The 21,073-nt window shown below is 44.8% G+C and overlaps 1 protein-coding gene across 3 annotated transcripts in view; it reads right to left on the reverse strand.

The window, feature by feature from the left end:
- Positions 1–13,695, reverse strand: part of HGD (homogentisate 1,2-dioxygenase) — a 43,031-nt gene extending 29,336 nt beyond the window's left edge. The window contains exons 1-3 of one of the 3 annotated variants that reach the window (XM_074974681.1): positions 13,543–13,695; positions 8,681–8,853; positions 1,428–1,499 (exon numbers count right to left, since the gene is read on the reverse strand). In XM_074974681.1, the coding sequence (XP_074830782.1) occupies positions 1,428–1,499; positions 8,681–8,695 (87 nt within the window). In that variant the 5' untranslated portion in view covers positions 8,696–8,853; positions 13,543–13,695. Of the gene's footprint in view, positions 1–1,427; positions 1,500–7,745; positions 7,832–8,680; positions 8,958–13,542 lie in introns of those variants that run through there. The other 2 variants (XM_074974673.1, XM_074974692.1) reach the window with 2 other exon arrangements.
- Between the last annotated feature and the right edge of the window lie 7,378 nt (positions 13,696–21,073).

Below are 21,073 nucleotides of genomic sequence, written 5' to 3' on the forward strand. Positions count from 1 at the left end.
TTATAAATACTGCAGAGGGGACCTTTGGGACCTGGTATTTTTTACTCATTCTCAAATCTTGTATTAACTGTTTTGACACTGTGTATTGTCTGGGGCAACCCACTTTGCCCAACTGAGGGTGCTGCATAGGCAACCAGGAGTCTGAGGGCTGCATTTAATTTGCATAAACTAGTGCAGGTTGCAGTTGCCCTCATTTTGAATAGAGCAGTCCTTGGAGATTACAGGTCCCAGCATGTAATGAGCATGCGAGGCATCAGGATGGAGCACTGCATAGTGAGACCTGTAGTTATGCAGGCTGCATTGTGGAGGTGGGTGGGCCTCTAGACTGCATTTAACCCATCCGTGACTTCTGTTTGATTGTCTACAGTATACACTCCTGGCAAAAAACAATAGTATTAGAAGTCCTCAAAAGTCAGGAAATGCCAGAGCTGTGGTTCTCTATACAAACTTAACTCTTCCCTCATATGCATACAGTTTATGCTCCAGGGCCTAATTCTCCACATCTTTGCACCTTGTGCATTTACACCTTTACAGAGTGCAGAGCAGGGTGTAAAATGCTACCATCCTGCTGCGGGTGGGTTTTATGCCCACTCTGCCCAAGTATAAGCACTTATACAACATGCAAGATGGTGGAGAATCAGGCTTCGTGGATTTACTTTGGTGTAAATGAAACCAGATCTGGGTCCATAGTCTTTAATTCTCTGATGACTTGCTTTTATTTCTCTAAGTTGGATAGTAAGAGTGAGGCCTGCAGGCCTTCATTTAAACAACAAGGATAAAATAATTTTTTAAAAATCTAATATATTTGGAAATAAATTATTCTATTTTATTCACTTTTAACATTTTTGTAATGAGCCTGTCATCTCATGACACGCTAATTATTCCCTGCCCCCATCCCTAGAAAGGAGACACAGCCCTATCATGGACTCATTGCTCAGTCTAATCAAAATCAGTTTTGAGTGAAACACTTCTCCTCTGTAGGGCTATTTCTCTCCCAGATTTCAAGCTTCTATCCCAATCCACATCAGAGCTAGAGCTGAGAGAAAAAGTCACATGATTTTTTTTTTTGAAATGAGGAAAATGTTCATTTCCCCCCCCGCCTTCATTCTCAAACGTAGTTGAACTATTTTTATTCCAACTTCCTCCCCAAAAAAATCACTCTGGGACAGAGACCAGGCCTGGAAATTTCAGCCCCAAAGGTGAAAACTTTGGAAAGTTATGAATGACTGAAAATAGGAAGTTTGACTGGAAACCCTGAACTATAACTTTTACGAATGCACAGTTCGAATGCTGCAAAAAGGAGGCTCCTGGACGTTTCTGTAGTGGCAGGCTTGAGATTCATAGTTGCATCTTGAGACTCAAAATAGCAGAGGAACAGGTGCTCACACTACTCCTTGCTATTAAAAAAAAAATTAATAAATCAGTACCTGTCCTTCTGGTAAAGCTCCAGGGCAGCGTGGATCTTCAGAGACACATTCATTACCAAATCCTGGCATGTACTATGAAATAACAACACAAACATACACTCATTCTTAAGTGTTTAAAAATAAACAGATGTGCTTTTTCCAAATTCTTTGGGTACAGTTTGACTTTGCCAAGTGATCTATTTCGGTTTGGTTATTTTAGAGGACTGACTTTGCAATATGTGAACAAGGGTTTAGCTATCTTCATTAACCCACAATGATATTGGCAGACACAGCCAGGGTTCCTTTTCAGCCTAATCTGTCTGCACATGTGAATGCACCCCGATACGGCACTTTTTAGATATGCAAGATAACAGTATGCCCGGGTTCCGGAATAATAATACCCTTGGGTAGCCCCTTCCACACAAGGAAATCAAAGCACTTCACTGACATTATGGAGGAGTGCTAGCTCCACCAGAGTTAATGTTGAGACAAGGTTACTCTGTAAAAGGTGATTTTTCTAAGTGCCGGAACATCTGCTTGTATGCCCATGCTGTCTTATAAACTGGTGACTTACTGGGCTCCAGGACATGGTTAGTAATGCAAATCTGAAGTCATTTGGGTAGTGGGGGGTCTGACATATAGTGCCCCCCGTTAAAGGACCTGGCAGTAATTTTGTGTGTGCACATGCGCGCACACACCTGGAGCTCAAACTATGTCACTGATATGCACCAAACTGATATCGTCTGACTGGGTTTGAGCTCAGTTAATGTCCAGCACCCACTGCCATGTTAGACGAGCAATATTTTAAAAGTTTTATCTTGTTTTTTAAGCTGATGTGCACACAGGGGATCCACACTAGAGAAAGTGATCTGCACATCCTCCTAGGCCTGTTCTGCTGGCATGGGCTCCAGAGCAGGGGGCGGAGTTTTCAGTCCTGGCTTCTCCTCAGGCATACAGCTCCTGCCTGTTGCAAGGGCAGCAGGGAAGAGAGCTGGGCTCCTCACAGCCCTTACTCCTACCCTGGGCCCCCAAACCTAACAGTGTGCTAACCCCAGTTTCAAACCATGATAAACTGCACTCTTGCAAGTCACCATTCACACCAGTGCAGAAAGTGTACGTTAGGGTTTGACTAGGGTAACAGGTAAATGATTGACAGGCACATGGGATGGGTTTAAACAGCAAGCTGCAAGTTTGTTAATTATACCTTGGGGAGAGGGAGCTACTTTGCCCACCCCAGCTCTCAGGTACCAGGCATTTAATTGGCTCAGGTGTGGATTACAGAGCTTTGGTCACAAACCAAGCGATTCAGTTCAGCTGTGCAATCTCTTTCCCCCACTCCACATAAGAGGGGTGGGGGGTAGAGGGAAGCTCAGTCTGCAAAGACTTCAGCCTCCTTTCCCCCCCTGTGAGCACAAGGTCCATCTGCACAATCCTGGATCCCATTTACCTCTGGGAACTGGCCTTTTTAGTTTTTACTGGCACTGGACACCAGCTACTAGGAATATCAGCAATTAGCAGTAGCCCCCACCTTGCTACACATTTGTTTGGACTTCTCTCACTCCTTGTCGTCGAGTCACGCTATCTCTCCCGCTAAAGGTGGTAAGGGAATATTTGCACCAGTACATATCCATCAGTGCAGCTTACAACAGTGGCTGAACACCCCCTGTAGACAAGGCCTCAGGTTTCTTGAAATTGGGTCAGGCAGCTGACGTTTGGGGTTGGAAGGATTAAAAATGTCTCAAACAGTCCTCTCACCTGCATCCTGTGACACTTAAAGCATCTGGCTTGCAAAGAGTGTGTGTGTGTGTGTGTGTGTGTGTTCTCCAGAGATTTATTTGTTACATTTCTAGGGGTCCCAAGTGGAAAACCACTCAAGACAGTAAACATTATGTCCTAACACCGCGTAGTCAGCAAATGATAATGCAAACTACAGAAAAATTCATAGGGGGTGGATGTGGAAATACTCAACACTTAAGAGTAGGGGTTAGATGGCCTTATCAGTGCATTCAACTAGCTGTCACAATAATCTCAATCTGCACTGAAACTGGCAGAGACAGCAATTCTTGTGATACGATCACAGAACTCACGATATCCAATGATTTTTAAAAGCTGCTCATGATCTTGGGATGATCAAGATAAACCTCAGGAAATGTTGTCAATCAAAATTGCCACTCTCCACTATTGTCAGGAGGCAGGAAGGGATCCTGAGGGAAACAAATGAATACGACAGGACAGGGGGCATCTCTGTGGAATGGTAGAGGGAGCACCCTGCCACAGCTACGGCAGCTCAGGGGGCAGGTATATGGCATAGGGAAGGGGCCATGAAGCTCCCAATGGCATTATGTGCAGGGAGCCACAGATCACCTTAATCCAACCCTGCTGGCTCTAAAGATGCAAACAGTTGGGAACCAGTGGTTTATAGGAAGAAAGTTCCCTGTTCCTCCTGCAGATGAATAAATCACTGGGACTCTGGTCTCCATGTGTTTCCGCAAGCAGTGCTGCAAGATGCATATTGATATGCAAAACAGCAGGTCACCAGAGGCAGTCCTGGCAAATGTATTGTAATGGAGCTTTCCCCCCCTCCCCCCCAAACAGAACTGCAGCAAGATCTGATGGGACTGCAGCAGTTCCAGAATTAAACCAGCCCTACTCACTGCATTCACCTTTATCAAAGATGCAAACATGGTGGGTTTCAGAGTAGCAGCCGTGTTAGTCTGTATCCACAAAAAGAACAGGAGGACTTGTGGCACCTTAGAGACTAACAAATTTATTAGAGCATAAGCTTTCATGGGCTACAGCTTACTTCATGGTGGGGTAAGGATATGTCTGATGGGGAGGGGGGAATGCACCTTATTTTTCCAGGGCCAGGGTGGGCCAGGCCTGATGCAACGTCAGCTCCACAGTGAGGGGAGGTTTCAGAGTAGCAGCCGTATTAGTCTGTATTCGCAAAAAGAAAAGGAGGACTTGTGGCACCTTACAGACTAACCAATTTATTTGAGCATAAGCTTTCGTGAGCTACATCCGATGAAGTGAGCTGTAGCTCACGAAAGCTTATGCTCAAATAAATTGGTTAGTCTCTAAGGTGCCACAAGTACTCCTTTTCTTTTAGTGAGGGGAGGGTTAATGCAAAAAGCCTGCTGCATATGGAAGAGACACCATGTGATCATGTGTAGAATATTATATGAGCCTGTGAAATGTTCTGAACTAAAACTGATGGGGGGGGGTGGGATAGTTTGTGGTTCTCAGAGACATGATTAGCTCGTGGGTCTGCTAATCTAGCTAGAGAAATCCTCAGACGCATAATGTCCACAGTGCAGCAACATATGGCGAAAAGAGATGAGCTCATTGTTCAGCTCTCTGCTGTGTGAAATTTTTATTACAATAGACTCCATCAGCTCCCTCAAATCTAAAAAGCTTTAAACCCTCTCAGGTAACCCAATCTATCAGCTGGACAGAATCCCAGCTGCACCCAAATTAGGATACCCTAAAAAAATCTATTCATTCCTGTTTTCTGTGAAATGAAATATCAAAAGCAGCTCATGACTGAATCTGCTCTGAGTCCACAACCAGCTGCACTGCATCTAACACGGCCGAGAGCATGGGACTGACTTGAGAGCACTGGGATGCAGGCAGATTTCGGACAGGCTGAGCTACTGTCTGTTCCCCTCATGCTTTACACGGTCAGCGGGTAGCTGCAGAGGCATTAGTCATCCCCTATCAATACACAGAGTGCAGAGATTCAGGGGTGGGGGTTGCAGGTTTTATGGGATTCAGTCGAGTCAGGGAGGAGTTGATGTTAGAGACCTGTCATACAAGCACTGTCAGAGCCCTGCTCAAGCTTCCCCATCTCATCTGCAGTGTACTGGCAGGAGTGAGGGAAGCTGCTGCTGTGGCATTGTTTGTCAAATGGGTTTTCCAGATGCTACAGAAAAAAAGAATAAATCACAGGTAACTGTACTGAGGGCCTCCAAAAGACAACGGCTTCTTCTTGGCGTGGCTGTAGCGGTGGGCAGGGAGACATTGTCCTGCTATTTATTTAATACTGACTTGCTTTCAAGGACTTGTATTTTATTTAGTTGTACTTTGCCTTTTGCTATAGCAAATTCCAAAAGACTTGTTCCCTTAGAGATCAATTTTCCTCTGGCTACACCAAGATGAATGTATAACCCCAGAGTCCTTCACACTACGACAGTTATTTGAATGTTACTTTAGAGCACATTTCTCAAACTGGCAAAAATAATAAAACCATGTTGAAGAGGGTTGGGGGCAGATGGCTCTGGCAATGCGAGCTCTATCACTGGTTTGAATCCAATCCATACCGATAGTAACAACAATAATTGTCACCGTGGGACTGTAGTTTGGTCCATGTTTAATTAGTTTGGTGGATCTAAGTCCAAGTCCTAGTGGATAGGTGGCCCTGTTACACAGCATTATCACAACTGGCACCAACTGGACTGCATGTTGATAGTCTCACCAGAACAGCCAAGGACTGAGAGGGCCGTTGAAACCGAACTCCCCTCTCACCACCAAAGGCATCTCCACATCACAAATGAAGGTATAACTGTACTGTGGGTAGGCACACCCACGCTATCTTTAATCTAGCTAGCACAGGTAACAACAGTAGTAAAGATGTGGGGACATAGGCTAGCCACCCCAGTACAAACCCACCAGGAACCCTGGGTACTTACTTGGGTCGCTAGCTTGTTCCAGCGTCCATACCACCATGTCTTTACTATTGTTACGTGTGTTAGCTAGATTAACGCTCCTGTGAGTAAGCATACGTGTACTACAGTCACACATTCACTGCTGTGGACACACACCCTAAGAATCACAGTCAGGGCACCACTGGGAAACTTGCCCTGCCACTGCCCAAGCTGTATCAGCTCTGTGAATAAACAGAGGGCTTCACTCTCCAGGGCTGTTACTCCAGCACCTTTCACCAACTCTGAATTCACAAAAGTTTAGACAAATAACACAGCAGTGAACTGTAGTGGATTCCCTGGCTTGAATTTTTCTGATCCAGTCTGAACAGTCTGATCCAGGAGAGTGGAGCCCCCAGCTTCAGTGGGACTCCATATAGGGGTAAAGATCTGCCTCCATAGATCCAGTTACAGGACTGGGACCCATGTTAGTAATTTCTTCAGAAAAGCTGGTAAGGTTAAAAAAAAAAAAAAACAACAACAACTCTGAAATCTGTTTGAAATCTCCCCTTCACCAAGTTCTTATATGTGAGATGAAACAAGATAATTATTACAAGCTACCTCCCTTGGGATGCACTCCTGGTCTGTTTTCATTATTCTTACCACTATTTCTAACCATCCCAGTGGGTTGTGTGGGTGGGTTGGTGAGGGGAGAGCTCAGGGGAACTGGGGAGAAGGTTTTTCTGTGAAAAGAAAAGTTTGCAAAGTTTCTAGTGTATGTGTGTTTCTCTCATAATCCTGCAGCAGTCTATGTAAATGTGATCTTAAGAATACGTTTGATTACTTAAAAAATGTAAAAACAAAGACAAAGTGTAAAATGGGGGAGATAAAAGCCCAGTGCAATATAAAAAATTAAACAACATCCATGGATCTGAATGACTGGGATGCAAAGTGGAGTTCTCTATAAACCATAACCTTTTGCTGGAGAGATTAGACAGCAGGCCTGGAAAAATGCTTTTGAAGTCTGAATACATAGACTGGAATATAATTAATGCCCCTCTTCAAGAGTTGTGAATAATACATTTTTCAACTACTGCTGGATGATACTAAAAAATAATGTATTAATTCAGACACAAAAACATTACATTGTGCTTCAGTTAAGATTGGTCCACACAACACCAAATATAAAACCACAAAAGCAAGGAAATGAACACGTAAGGCATATAACAGGACACAACCGCTACTCCTTCACCCAGAGTTAAACATTTCACTAGAGCACAGCTTTCTTATGCCACAGTCAATGCACTATAACCTTAACTCTGCCACTGTTTGATGCGGGACTTCCAGCTGTCCCCTTACTCCAGATTTTCCCTGCACATGTGGGCAGAGTTAAGGTTGTGGTGGTTCATTCTGTAATGAAAAATGGTCATGCTATTAGTGAAATACATATCTCTGGGTGGAAGAGTAGATGGTATGTGCTGTTAGATGATTTAACTTTTGTGTATATGTAGATCACCCTTAACAGACACATACTGTGATATTTTGAAGCATGGATTTCCAAGTTTTTGAAAGATTAATTTTCCTCCTGAAAGAACGAAGATCTTTGACACAGGAACATCTCCTTCCGTGAAGAACAGGATCTTCATGAAAGGGGGGAGCTGGTTCAGGAACTTCATTCTTAAACTGTCTAGGCACTTACTTGGAAATCCTGTTCTTCAGGATAAAAGCCACTGTTGTCTCAGAGATCTGTATCTCCAAACAGCCTGGTTATCTTTCCCAAAGCTTGCAGTCACTAATGTTTTACAGTCCCCCTGTGAGATAAGTCAGTATCATTCTCCCCATTTTACATAGAGGGACACTGAGAAGTGACAGGTTTCAGAGTAACAGCCGTGGTTAGTCTCTAAGGTGCCACAAGTACTCCTTTTCTTTTTACTGAGAAGTGAAGTGACTTGCCTAAGATAACTATAAAGTCAGTAATAAAGCCAGGTTTAGAATCTAGAAGTCCTAACAGTCCCCTGCTCTAACTACTTTTCTATGATATAAAGCTTGGTGTTAGTTTAAGAGGGTTGCAACAGCAGGGCAGATGTTACAAGATAAATGTCATTGGCTGGTTGGGAAACACCCCCAGGCAGCTAGATCAGCAAGAGGAGGTGTGCTGGGGGAGGGGGATGACAAAAGTTCACATGGAAAGACTCCTGAACTGGGACAATCTGCTTATGTGAGATTTACAACATCCCAAATTAAACCCAACAAAATCATTCATCCAAGAAAGGGAGACTTTATAACCTGCCTTGAAATGAATTTTTAAAAATGAGAAACTTTAAATTTAAATGAGACTTGGTATCTCTCTCAAGAGAACCACCCCTAACTCACACGTGGACTTCAGGTTTAGACAATAAACAACTATCCCGCTACATCACCCTAATTATCCAAACCTCCCCAGTTACTGCGCTCCACCCCACACATTAAGCACCTCATTGCAGACATGTTCTAGCAGTTCCCTTTCCCCACTCTTTTGGGCTTTAAAGAGCTATGGAACTGCTAACAAGAAAGTGGAGGAGCAGGGGGGAGAAAGAGATGGCATATTTCTCTTTCTCTCACACACAGGCTCTTGGGTATCACAGTATCACTTACCTTCAACTGTGCCATTTTCCTCACTTTGCTTTCTCACTTTGGCAAATACAAAAACAAATGAGATGTTTGGCCAAAATGGTCTGTTGTGGTCTCCTAAAAACAAACTCTTCTTGCTGGTTTTCTTGTTGGAGCAGCTGCAGGGACAAAGTCAGGCTGATTGCAAACTGTCTGCCCTGCAAGTGAGAAAGTCCAAAAGAGTTTCCCAGCTGTTTACTCAACTCAGTCTGGGTTTAATCAAACACAGGCCTTTCTCCTTTGAACCAATCCAGGGATTGATCTGAGGAAGATAAAACGAGAAGAGGGGAAAGGACTCTGTTCCACTAGTTTTCCTTTTTCTTATTAGCTGTTAGAGAGAGAGTAGTTATTCAAGTACAAGAGAGAAAAGGGTACACTTTAAGATCAATAAGGCATTTCAGGAACAAGAAAAAGCCCTTTCTGAAATTGATTTATAAGACTATTTTATTCATAATACCTCTAGCAATTTCAATCCACAGATCTCACAATGTGTGGGATTTAAAAGGCATCACTTCCCCAGCTCTGGGGTGAAAGGTGGTAGTTGTTTATCAGTGCACACTAATGCTACACAGCAGGCTAGGGAGAGAAGTGAAGGATTCTGTACCCTACTCATTAGTGCTGGTCAGAACTTTCTGAATTTTGACAATTTAAAAAAAAATAATTGGTAAACTTTTCAACAGAATGGTCATGAAAAATGTTCCCTGCTTTTCAGCCAGTCATAGAAGCTGGCTGAAATTATGTGAATGTTTGATTTTGATTTTCTTTATAGGGGGCGCATTTAAAAAAATTTCAACATTTTCTCCTTTTATTTTTTGGATCAGCTCTAGCCTGAGTACTGGGGGATGAATTTTGGGAGGACAGAATGTATTTGCACTAGCTGGAATTTGGGCAAAGACCCTGGAGTTACCTGCACTCTCATGGAAAGTGCGATGGAATCCTTTATTCCCACTAGTGGTCAGGCCCTTGAGTGAAATCCTGGACACACTGAAGTCAATGGGAGTTTTGCCACTGACTTAAACAGGAGTAAGATTTCACCCCTTAGCTTTAAATCTTATCTGAAAGTTGGCATTTTCTCAGACACACCATGTGAGGGAGATAATCTAGAACCACCATTCTAGACCGTAAACTCTTGAAAGCAGGGACTATCTAAACTTTTGTGCACTGTACAGCACCAAGAATGTTGTCAGCACTAAAGAATAATAATAGTTCATTGTTTCCATACTGATCCAGAAAGAAGAACACAAGGTGTAGATGATAGAATTATCAAGAACAATGTAGAAAAGGCAGAAGTGTTCAATAAATATTTCTGTTTTGTATTTGGGAAAAAACAGATGTAGTCATATAATAAAATAACACTTTCCATTCTATTAGCACCTTAGGAGGATGCTAAACAGAAGGTATCAAAATTAGACATGTTTAAATCAGCAGGTCCAGATACCTTGCATGCAAGAGTTTTAAAAGAACTGTCTGGGGCGTTCTCAGGACCATAAATGTTGATTTTCAAAAAGTTTTGGAACACTCAGGAAGTTCCAGAAGACTGGAAGAAAGCTACTGTTGTGCCAATATTTAAAACAAATAAATGGAATGATCTAGGCAATTGAAGGACTGACATCAGTCCCAGGCAAAAAAAATGGAGTGGCTGATACAGTTGATCTGATTAATAAAGAATTAAAGGAGGGTAATATAATTCATGCAAATCAGCATGGGTTTATGGAAAACAGATCCTGGCAAACTAACTTGATATCTTTTTTTGATGAGACTACAAGTTTAGTTGATAAGGGTAATTATGTTGATGTAATTACTTCTGTAAGGCATTTGACTTGGGATTGCATGATATTTTGATTAAAAAACTAGAATGATATAAAATTAACATGATACACATTAAATGGATTAAAAGTTTGCTAACTGATAGGTCTCAAAAAGTAATTGTAAACAGGCACCCATCATCGAGCAGGTGAGTTTCTAGTGGGGTACCAGAGGGATAGGCTCTTGGCCCTATGCAGGGGTGAAAGTGGGCTGGTATAGGCTGGTATGGAGTACCGGTAAGAAGTGGTCACCAGTACCGGCCCGTATGCAGCCAACGTTAAAGCGCTGCCATAAAGAGAAATAAAATTATGAAATGCATTGGGAGGTGAGTGTGAAAGAGACAGAGTGTGTGTGTTTGTGAGAGAGAGAGAGAGAGAGACTGTGTGTGTGCGTGCATGTCTGTGTGAGACAGAGACAGTGTGTGTATTTGTGTGTGAGACAGAGACTGTGTGTGTGTGAGAGAGAGACAGTGTGTGTGTATGTGTGTGAGACAAAGACAGAGTGTGTGTGTGCTATCTGCTGGGGAAGTGTATGAGAGACCATGCGCTGTCTCTTTAAGCAGAGAGGCATTCTGAAGGCTCATTCAGACTGCAGCAGCTATAAGCAGTTCTGTCCTACTTCTGAGCCCTGTCCCCCTCTCCAGCTCTTTGGAGATGGGGTACATTGGTGAGGGGGAAGGGGGACACCCTGACATCAGCACCCCCTTCCGCCCTGCACAGCAAGCAGGAGGGCCCCGTCCAGGGAACAGCTGGCCAGGGGCTCCAAGGCAGAGGGCAGGAGCAGATATGCATGGCACTTGATTGACTCTTGGGAGGCCACCTTAGAGGGAACACTGGTTGTGGTGGGCAATTAGCTGAACATTAGCTTTCTGTCTGATGCTGTGGCTGAAAGGCTAATGTGATCCTTGGAAGCATAAACAGAAAATCTTCTCAAGTAGGAGTAGAGAGGTTATTTTATCTCTGTATTTGGTACTGGTGTGATCACTGCTGGAATACTGTGTCCGGTTTGGATGTTCCAGTTCAAGAATTATGCTGATAAACTAGAGACGGTTCAGAGAAGAGCCATGAGAATGATTAAAGGATTGGAAAACATGCCTTTATAGTTATAGACTCCAGGAGCTCAATCTATTTAGCTTAACAAAGAGAGGGTTAAGAGATGACTTGATTACAGTCTACAAGTACCTACATGGGGAACAACACTTTGATAATGGGCTCTTCAATCTAGCGGAGAAAGGTATAACATGATCCAATAGCTGGAAATTGGAGCTAGACAAATTCAGACATGAAATAATATTTAACAGTTAAGGTAATTAAGCACTGGAACAATTTACCAAGATTCAGGTGGATTCTCCATCACTGGCAATTTTTAAATCAAGATTGGATGTTTTTCGAAAAGATCTGCTCTGTGAATTTTTTCAGGGACATTCTATGGCCTGTTATACAGGAGGTCAGACTAGATGACCACGATGGTTCTTTCTAGACTTGGAATCTATGAATCTCTAAGTGAAATCCTGGTGAAAAGGAGAAAAAAAAAAACACAACAGGAAAAGGACAGAGACATGCAAAAGACAGCAAAGATAGAAAACAGACATCTGAGGAGCAGAGAGCATTCTCTATTGGCAGCTACCGAATAGTTTGGACCGGAGTTTAGTATCTCACTGTCTGGGCCCGCAATGGGTAGGAGTTAGAGCTGAGAGAATAATGGATTTTTTGGTTTGGGGGACAAACGGAAAAATCCAGAAAAAAACTCTGGCTAAACTGAAACTAAAACTCATTTTTCCAATTTTTTTCCATCAATTGAAACTCAAAAAAATTCAATTTCAAATCTACCAAAATGCTTCGGTTGACTTGAAACAATTTTTTAAAAATGCATTTTGATTCAGCCATTTCAAGTGTTTTTTTATTGGCCAAATTTGAAATCAAAATGCCATTTTGAATCAAAAATTCAAAATGAAACATTTCAACTCCATCTAAATGAAACATTTAGCAACAAAATGTTTTGACTCTAAACATCCCCCACCCTCCCCGCATCAAATCTATTAATTGAATTTGACCCAAATTTGGCAAATAGGTTCAGGGCCTGAAAATTGCAACAATTAATCAAAAAAAAATTTCACCTACATCTGCTGGAAGTGCCTCATTACACTCCAGAAATCTCATCTGGCTGACTGGGAATCAGCTTGACAAGCTGCATCCAACTATCTTTGGCTCGTTGCCTTCTGGAGCTTTTGCGATGGTTGGGGAAAAATAGAATCAATAGAAGTGTAGGATTGGAAGGGAGCTTGAGAGGTCATCTCGTCTAGTCCCCTGCACTCAAGGCAGGACTACATACTAGACCAGGGGTCGGCAACCTTTCAGAAGTGGTGTGCCAAGTCTTCATTTATTCACTTTAATTTAAGGTTTCGCGTGCCAGTAATACATTTTAACGTTTTTTAGAAGGTCTCCCTCTATAAGTCTATATATTATATAACTAAACTATTGTTGTATGTAAACAAGGTTTTCAAAATGTTTAAGAAGCTTCATTTAAAATTAAATTAAAATGCTGATCTTACACTGCCGGCCTGCTCAGCCCGCTGCCAGCCTGGGGTTCTCTTCACCTAGGCCGGCAGCGGGCTGAGTGGGGCCTGTGGCCGGGACCCCAACTGGCAAGGGGCCGGCAGCCAGAACCCCAGACCGGCAGCAGGCTGAGCGGGGCCGGCGCCCGGGACCCCAGACCAGCAGTGGGCTGAGCGGCTCAGCCCGCTGCCAGTCTGGGGTTCCGTCTGCTGGCTCCTGCCAGCCAGGGTCCCGGCTGCTGGCCCCGCTCAGCCCACTGCCGGTCTGGAGTCCCGGCCCTGTCCACATAGAGTAAGTACCTACTTTCTCCCTGGTTCTGGCCCATTCTCTTCCTCTCTCTGCACTGAGCTGAAGGTGGGAGTGCACTGAGAACAGGGCTGGGGGTAAAGGAGCAGGCTGGGGGTTGGGGTGCAGGGTCTGGCCAGGAGCTAGAATGAGGGAGGGGGCTCAGGGTTGGGGCAGGAGGTTTGGGTATAGTGCGCTTACCTGGGCAGCTCCCATTTGGTGCGAGGGGTGCAGGTGGGAACGTAGGTGTATGTGTGCAGGACCTCCTGTTTGGTGCTCAGGGTGAGGGTGAGGATGTGGTGGTGCAAGAGTCAGGGCAGGGGACTGGGGGTGTGTGAGGAGGGAGTCAGGGCAGGGAACTGGGGGGGCTGGGTATGTGTGGGGGATGCCGGAGTCAGGGCTGTGGTTGTGTGGGGGGTGCAGGGGTGAGGGCACGGGGCTGGGGTGTGTGGGGGACAGGGGTGAGGGCAGAGGGCTGGGTGTGTGTATGTGGGGGGGGGTGCAGGAGCTGTGAGCGGCTCACAGCAGGGGGCTGGAGGCGAGAGTGCTGCGGCTCCACTTTTCCCTCTCCCCTGCATAGCAAGGGCTGTCAGCTGATCAGCCGCAGGGAGGGAGAGGAGGAGGGGCAAGAACCCAGCACACTGGGGGAAGAGGCGGGGGGGAGGGGGAAGTTTGCCTGCCCTGCAAGGAGAGAGTGGTCAGCGGGGGTGGAGAAGAGTGGGCCGGGCTGGGCAGGATTTTTAATTGCACGCTGCTGTCCCTGGCAGACAGCAGCGTGCCATTAAAAATTGGCTTGCGTGCCATGTTTGGCACGCATGCCACAGGTTGCCGACCCCTGAACTAGACCATCACTGACAGGTGTGTGTCTATTCTGTCCTTAAGAACCTCCAATGACAGAGATTCCACAACCTCCCTAGGCAATTTGTTCCAGTGCTTAACAATCCTGACAGGAAGTTTTTCCTAATGTCCAACCTAAACAGCCCCTGCTGCAATTTAAGCCCATTACTTCTTTTCCTATCCTCAGAAGTTAACAAGAAACCTTTTATCTACTTGAAAACTGTTACCATGTCCTGCCTCATCCCCCCCATCTTCTCTTCTCCAAGCTAAACAAACCCATTTTTTTCAATCATTCCTCTTAGGTCATGTTTTCTAGACCTTTAATCATTTTTGTTGCTCTTCTCGACTTGTCCACATCTTTCCTGAAATGTGGCACCCAGAACTGGACACAATACTCCAGTTGAGTTATAAGCGCAGACTGGGTGATTTTGAAATAGTTTGGAGGAAGTTGGCACCTCCACCCCTTTCGCTGCATCTGTGCATATGCAATGGATGAATTCAGTCCCTCTGGTTGCATATTAGCCTAAGGGAAAAAATCTCATTAACCAGGCTGTATTATATCATGCACAGTTATTTGTGCCCAATTGTGTTTTGCTTTACAAGCCAGACCAGAGTTTAGTAGCACTGAAATCTAGGCACTTGTTCTTCCATTGATGCCTGGCTGACTTCAGTTGATAACTTCCGTAACTGCTATTATTATTATTATTTGTATTAGTGTAGCACCTAGATGCCTCTGTCATGGATTGGGACCCCATTGTGCTAGGTGCTGTACAAAGAATGAAAGATGATCCTTGGCCCAAAGAACTGACAATCTGACAAGAGACAACAGCTGGATGCAAGCAGACCGGGGTACAAAGAAACGAGACATTATTGGTCAGCATGGTAGGCAGTGGTCTCGGCACACCAGTGGCTCTGGTTTTTGGAGGCATCCTGTCAAAGAAGAGTTTTGAGGAGGAATTTGAAGTTGGATAATGAGATAGCTGTGTGGATGTTTGTGGGGAGCATCTCCCAACTGTGAGGGGCAGCCTGGGAGAAAGCACAAAGGGGCTTGTTTTAAAATTCAGTAAGTGGCTGATGGAGGTTGGCAGCATGGGTTGCTCAGAGGTGGGAGTTCACACATGGATAATGAATGAGAGATGATAGATAAGGTGAGGAAAAGACATGAAGGCCCAAAAGAGTGCAGACAAGCAGTTTATGCAGTAAATCTGCTGCATGTTTATGGGAAAGTAGGCTTCATAACGTGCATTAAACATCACAGCTTGCCAGAACATGTTTGTCAAAACAGTTTTCCACTGGAAAATGCCATTTTAATGTAAGCAGTGTCAGGATGAGCTCCACCCTGACATCTGGTGGTGAGGTGTGGCAAGTTGTGGAAAAAAAAAAAAACTTCAGGGGCTGATCTCATTTGCATAGGCACACCCACCCCGCCTAGACTGAGGCCATAGCTGCCCAAATGGTCACTTCGGCTGCTGTGGGATCCCCAGTGTCTCTGTTATTGGGGCAGGAAGAATAAATTGTTATTACCCTGATTATGGGAACTGTGCTTGGAACTGTACTTGGCCTTTTGCTATGATGGAGGGACTCACCATCAACTAAGTAGCACTCGCTAGGCAAGGGTCATGGGTTCCAAAACTGTGAATGGAGAGAGACTTGAGACAGGTATTAGTACCTGGTGGTGTAGGCCCCTTTGTGAGGGCCTGAAGCACCAATTGCACCTCTGTCTCTCTCCACTGTGGAATGTCAGAGCTAATTTTGGGTCTATTAAGAGTCTTGCTACAGGTACTGTGCTGCATTCACTTTGGCCTTAAGGTGCACCAGCACTAAGGCCCCCACTACTATGAGCTGAAATCACTGAGCACTGTGTCAAGTAGTGGGGAGCCGGAAGATCTAGAGTGCAGCGGTGTGTTCGTGAGACGGCGAGCTGAGCAGAGCTGTTCGTGAGACGGCGAGCTGTGCGGAGCGGAGCCATTCGTGAGACAGCGAGCTGAGCAGAGCTGTTCTTGAGACAGCGAGCTGTGCAGAGCAGAGCCGGTCGTGGTGGAGTGGAGCCGTTCGTGAGACAGCAGTGTGTTCGTGAGACGGTGAGCTGAGCAGAGCTGTTCGTGAGACGGCGAGCGGTGCAGAGCGGAGCCAGTCGTGGTGGAGCAGAGCCGTTCGTGAGACAGCGTAGCAGAGCAGAGCCCTGTGGGGCAGTCAGCTTCAGGACACGTAAGGTGCCCCTTACCCCTTTCCCCCACACACAGACTGGGGAGACTTAGCCAGACTGGGGAGTAACACTATGCAGATGAACTTTTGAACTCTGGGGCTGGACTTTTTGGACTTTGGGTGATTTGTGGATTGCTGGACTCAAGAGACGTTTGGGTGCTGGGACTCAAGAACCCGAGGGAAAGGGGCATGCCCCAATTTGCTTGGGGTGGGTTTTTTTTGCTCATGGGTTGTGTTATGAATCCTGTTGGTGGTGTTTCCCCAACATAATGCCACATTGTTTCTCTCTGTTATTAAAAGGCTTTTTGCTACACTCAGACTATGTGCTTGCGAGAGGGGAAGTACTGCCTCTTGGAGGCGCCCAGCGGGGGTGGTATATATTTGTCCCAGGTCACTGGGTGGGGGCTCGAGCCGGTTTGCATTGTGTTATTGGAATGGATCCCCTAGATATTGAACCCGGCCCTTGTTGCTGCCAACTCTGATGGGCAGAAGGGTTACATTAACAAAACTGAAAATTTTCCTGAGATTGTAACAATTTCAATGAGATTTCCACAAAATATAAATTCTGAGTTTCAACCAGCTCTATTAAAAATCAATTGTTTTTTTCCCATGCAACATCATTTACAAGAAACAGTCAGTTCAGGCTGTCTGGGCTCCGGGGCAGATGGAGATAGGTGGCATTTACTTTATCTATAGTAATCAAATATATTTTAATTTATATATTGTGCATAATTATTGTGTATCCCTCTTCCCAGAGCTTTCATGTGTTACTTGTCTTCTTAGGTTGTAAGCTCTTCGGGGCAGGGATCATATCTTTATACATGTTTGTACGGTGTTTTGCACAAGCAGATCCTCATCCTGATTGTGGTCTCTGGACCTTATGGCAACATAATTATTTAATAATAACAAATAGCCCCACCTACTTAATCACCATCCACCAACACTACATGTACCACTTAGATGTTCTGGAAGATCTCCAGTCTAAATGCTGATGCAGCCCTGTCCTGCCTAACTTGCAAAGACTAATGGGAATCCGAGCACGGGACCATATGGATGCATGTTGTCATGAGCCGAACAAAATCACAAGGCCTGGGAAATAGACTAGCAAGAACAAGACTAGCTGGGAATATGTTAGCACTGCCATGTGGAGTAACTGTGATGGATTTTGTCACTGGCAGGCAACAAGACCTGTTGGAAATCTGACATGACATCTTCCCACCATATGTCACAGGCAGAGATGCCAGTAGGAGCCAGAGGGAATTTCATCGTGTAGCACAGGATTTAAAATGTGTTTGGGAACTTTACTCTGATAATCTGCCAGATTTTGCACATCCAAAACATGCGTGAGACGCAATCTGGGGACTGAAAGGGTCATGTATATGATTATAGTGTTTATGCTGATATATTTTGTTTACAAAAGGAGAGATCTTCTCTCCTGTCTCTTGTTGTCCAACTAAAATGTACTAACTACATTTGTTAATTTATGCAGTCACACCTGTTTCTGTTACCTCGTCCTCTCTTCCTCCAAACCATTTGTCTGCATATTCATATATTGCCAAATCCTGCATTGTGAGCTCTCTGGCAGCTGGTACTCCCTTGTGTGATTTCTTTGTACAGTGCTTATAAAATGGGGCCCAGAGCTCTATTTGGGGTCCTTACCACAATACAATAACAAACAATAATATTAATGCAAATGTATTGCTCATTCTTTTTGAATGTAGCCCCTTGTTTTGCAGCAGATTTTTAAAAAGATCACATGTATTAAGATAGATTATTGTGAAAAATTGTCCTGTCACTGTTCTGGGGCTACCCCGCAGCTGGTGCCGTGGAAGTTAATTATTATCATTTATTGTTTGTGAAAGGTCCCCAGAGGTCAGCAATGGAGATCACAATCTCTTTTGAGCCAGAGAACAGACGGGTAGCTGGAGGGCAAACTGCTCCCACACTGTAGCCTGCCAATGTGCTTCTGCTTTGACCTGTCCCCAATTCTAGGAGGGAGAGGGGAAATCAGTTTCCATGGCCTACTCAGTCCTTAACCTCTCTAGTGAGACTGCTAGTGAGGCAGCTAATTTATGATGTGTGCGGGCTTTTGTGATGTGAACGCTCCTCACCAATAGAAGTAAACCACCACACAGTTCACATGGGCCACTGGATAATGAGAATGGAATTTACACCGCTGATGGACACTAGATCTGAGGAGTTATGAAAAGCTCCAGATCTTAGTCCCAGAGCCATCTGCCCTCCTTCTATTATAAATCTTTAACCCAAAGTGACTGGCGCATTTCCACTTTGTAAACATATTAACTTTTAGGTCAAAGTAGAAGTAGGAGAGCAGGAGAAGTGTCCAAGCTTGCTTTCCCTTACACTGTCTTTTATAGCCTCCGAAGCCATAAGGGACCATTGTGATCATACAGTCTGACCTCCTATATAACACAGCCCTTGTGTTGGTTGCTTTAGTTTACGAAGAGCGTGTGTGTTTCATTTCCTACTCTCTTTCCTGAATTTGATCTCTGCATAGGTCCAGTGCAGGGCCTGAGTGGGAATTTGCTTGCTCAGTTTCAGTGGGTAGGGAACTATAGTCAGTATATTGTTCAAACCAGAGGACATAGCAAGCATAACTCAATTAAATAATACTATCGCAGAAGGAAAAAGAGAACGCAGGTAAAGTCTCCCTATCTTGCCAGTATTTGAGGCTAATCTTGGCTATGCAGCTAGACCACAACAGAAGTTTGTGGAGTTCAATATTTCTAAGTAAGAGCTTGGGTCAGGATGGGGAGATTTAGGTATAAGAGAGTACACTTGAAAAGTACTGTCATTGTGAGAAGTGAGGCAGATGTCCATATCTTGGAAACTATCATTAAAATACAGGCCCTCTCATTAAGAAATCTCAAACCAGTGACCAAGTACTGAATGGGCCATAAAGCTATAACTCCTCTCTCACCCTAGAGAGGATTTCTTTGGGCAGGGGTGACCTTAAGTGCATTGTTGAAAATGGAATTTGACGCCCATGCGCCCATCACTGCCTGCTCTTGTACTATCACTGGCATAGCCAGTCCCTTATATAATTTCCTCCTCCCAAAGCATATCCCCTTTATCTGTGTTATTTTTTGTGCAGCAGGCACTTTTAGTTCCCAATAACCCCCAGAATCCTTTCCACTAGCTACAGTGGTGCTTAAAAATGGTGCCAAGCACATGCGCTGACTTGTTTTTGCCAGTGGGTGCTCGGCTTCATCCCTCAAGGCCCTGCCCCCACTCCACCACTTCCCGCCCTTGCTCCACCTCTTCCCCTGAGGCCCCTCCCATGCCTGGTGCTTGTTCCTCTCTGCCCCCACTGCTGAGCGCCTCCGGCTTGCTTCTTTCTGTCCTCTCCTGCCTTAAGGGTGAGTGATGGGAAGAGGGGGTGGAGAGGGGCGAGTGGCTGGGGGCCTTAGGAGAAGAGGAGGCGGCGCACCATGGGCAGGGCCACGGGGCAAGAGGCCGAGCAGGAACGGGACCTCAGGGTGGAACAATGGGCAGGGCAATGGTCTGTGGGTGCTGAGCACCCCCTATTTTTTTCTGGGGGTGCTTGAGCCCCAGAGCACCCACAGAGTCACCACACTGCCAAGGTAGCTGATGCAAAGAATTCTGGGGTGCATTTTGACTAATAGACACTGCTTCTCAAAGGTCAAACTGGGCCAGCTTGTGGCAGTTGGGTGTGCTGACACATTTTTGTGGCTTTTTTGTTAACACCTATTCACTTAAATGACTGACAAGCACTTAGTTATAAGGATGCCTAAAATTTAACACCCCTGCCTCTTCAGTTAAGCTCTGAGAAAGCTCACAACCCACATTTCAGAGAGTGCCCACAAGTCTTTCAACAAAAGAAGAGAAGACAGGACTGGATATGCTGATATTTCTAAGGCAAAAATTGAGCACAAAACCCTCTCTCCTACCTTCCACAACACAACACCCCCCACCACAAAAATCTTCCAGGCCCTATTTATACATCACAAAGAAACAAAAAGGGGCACCTATTCCGTCTCCCTCCACTCCCACTTACAAGTCAGCTTTACATTATAAAACTTTTTGCACAACTCCCCATTGGTGATAATACTGGTAATAATGTTTCATTTTGCATGGCTACATTTTGGCTATGTAGACAGACCTGAAATTAATAGGTAAAAGGGCTGTAGGACTCACAGCGGGTTGGATTTTTGGTGCTAGAAAAGGTTGGGGGTATTTTATGGCCCCTTACTTTTGCCCTTGTGTTTACCATGTTCTTCAAAGAGTACAGTCTGTATTTGTTGGCATAGAGCACAGTGCTGCTGGATTGAACATGCTTAAGCAAGATTTTCCTCCGAGCTCCCTCAGGTAATACAAATACGTCAGCAGGTGATGGGTTAATCAATAACTATAATGGATTCATGTCAACGAAAAGCATTGCTCAGAGCCACAGAAACACTCTATGCTGAAAGGGAATCAAAGTCACCAGCATCTTAACAAGGGGAGCCAGACAGAAGCATGACTTCTGTCAGGGAAAGCCAAATAATAGGGACTTAGTGAGGAGAAAAAATAGCAGAAGAGTAAAGCTTCCTTTGTTTGCAGACGAACTATTCAGGGTGTTCTGCTGGTAAACTCTGACGCATTCCTATCAGTGCAGAAAGATTATCAGAAATGATGGGTTGAGCACTAATCAGAATGTACCTGAGGG

This window comes from Natator depressus, chromosome 1 (assembly GCF_965152275.1).
Source record: "Natator depressus isolate rNatDep1 chromosome 1, rNatDep2.hap1, whole genome shotgun sequence".
Classification (NCBI taxonomy): Eukaryota; Metazoa; Chordata; order Testudines; family Cheloniidae; genus Natator; species Natator depressus.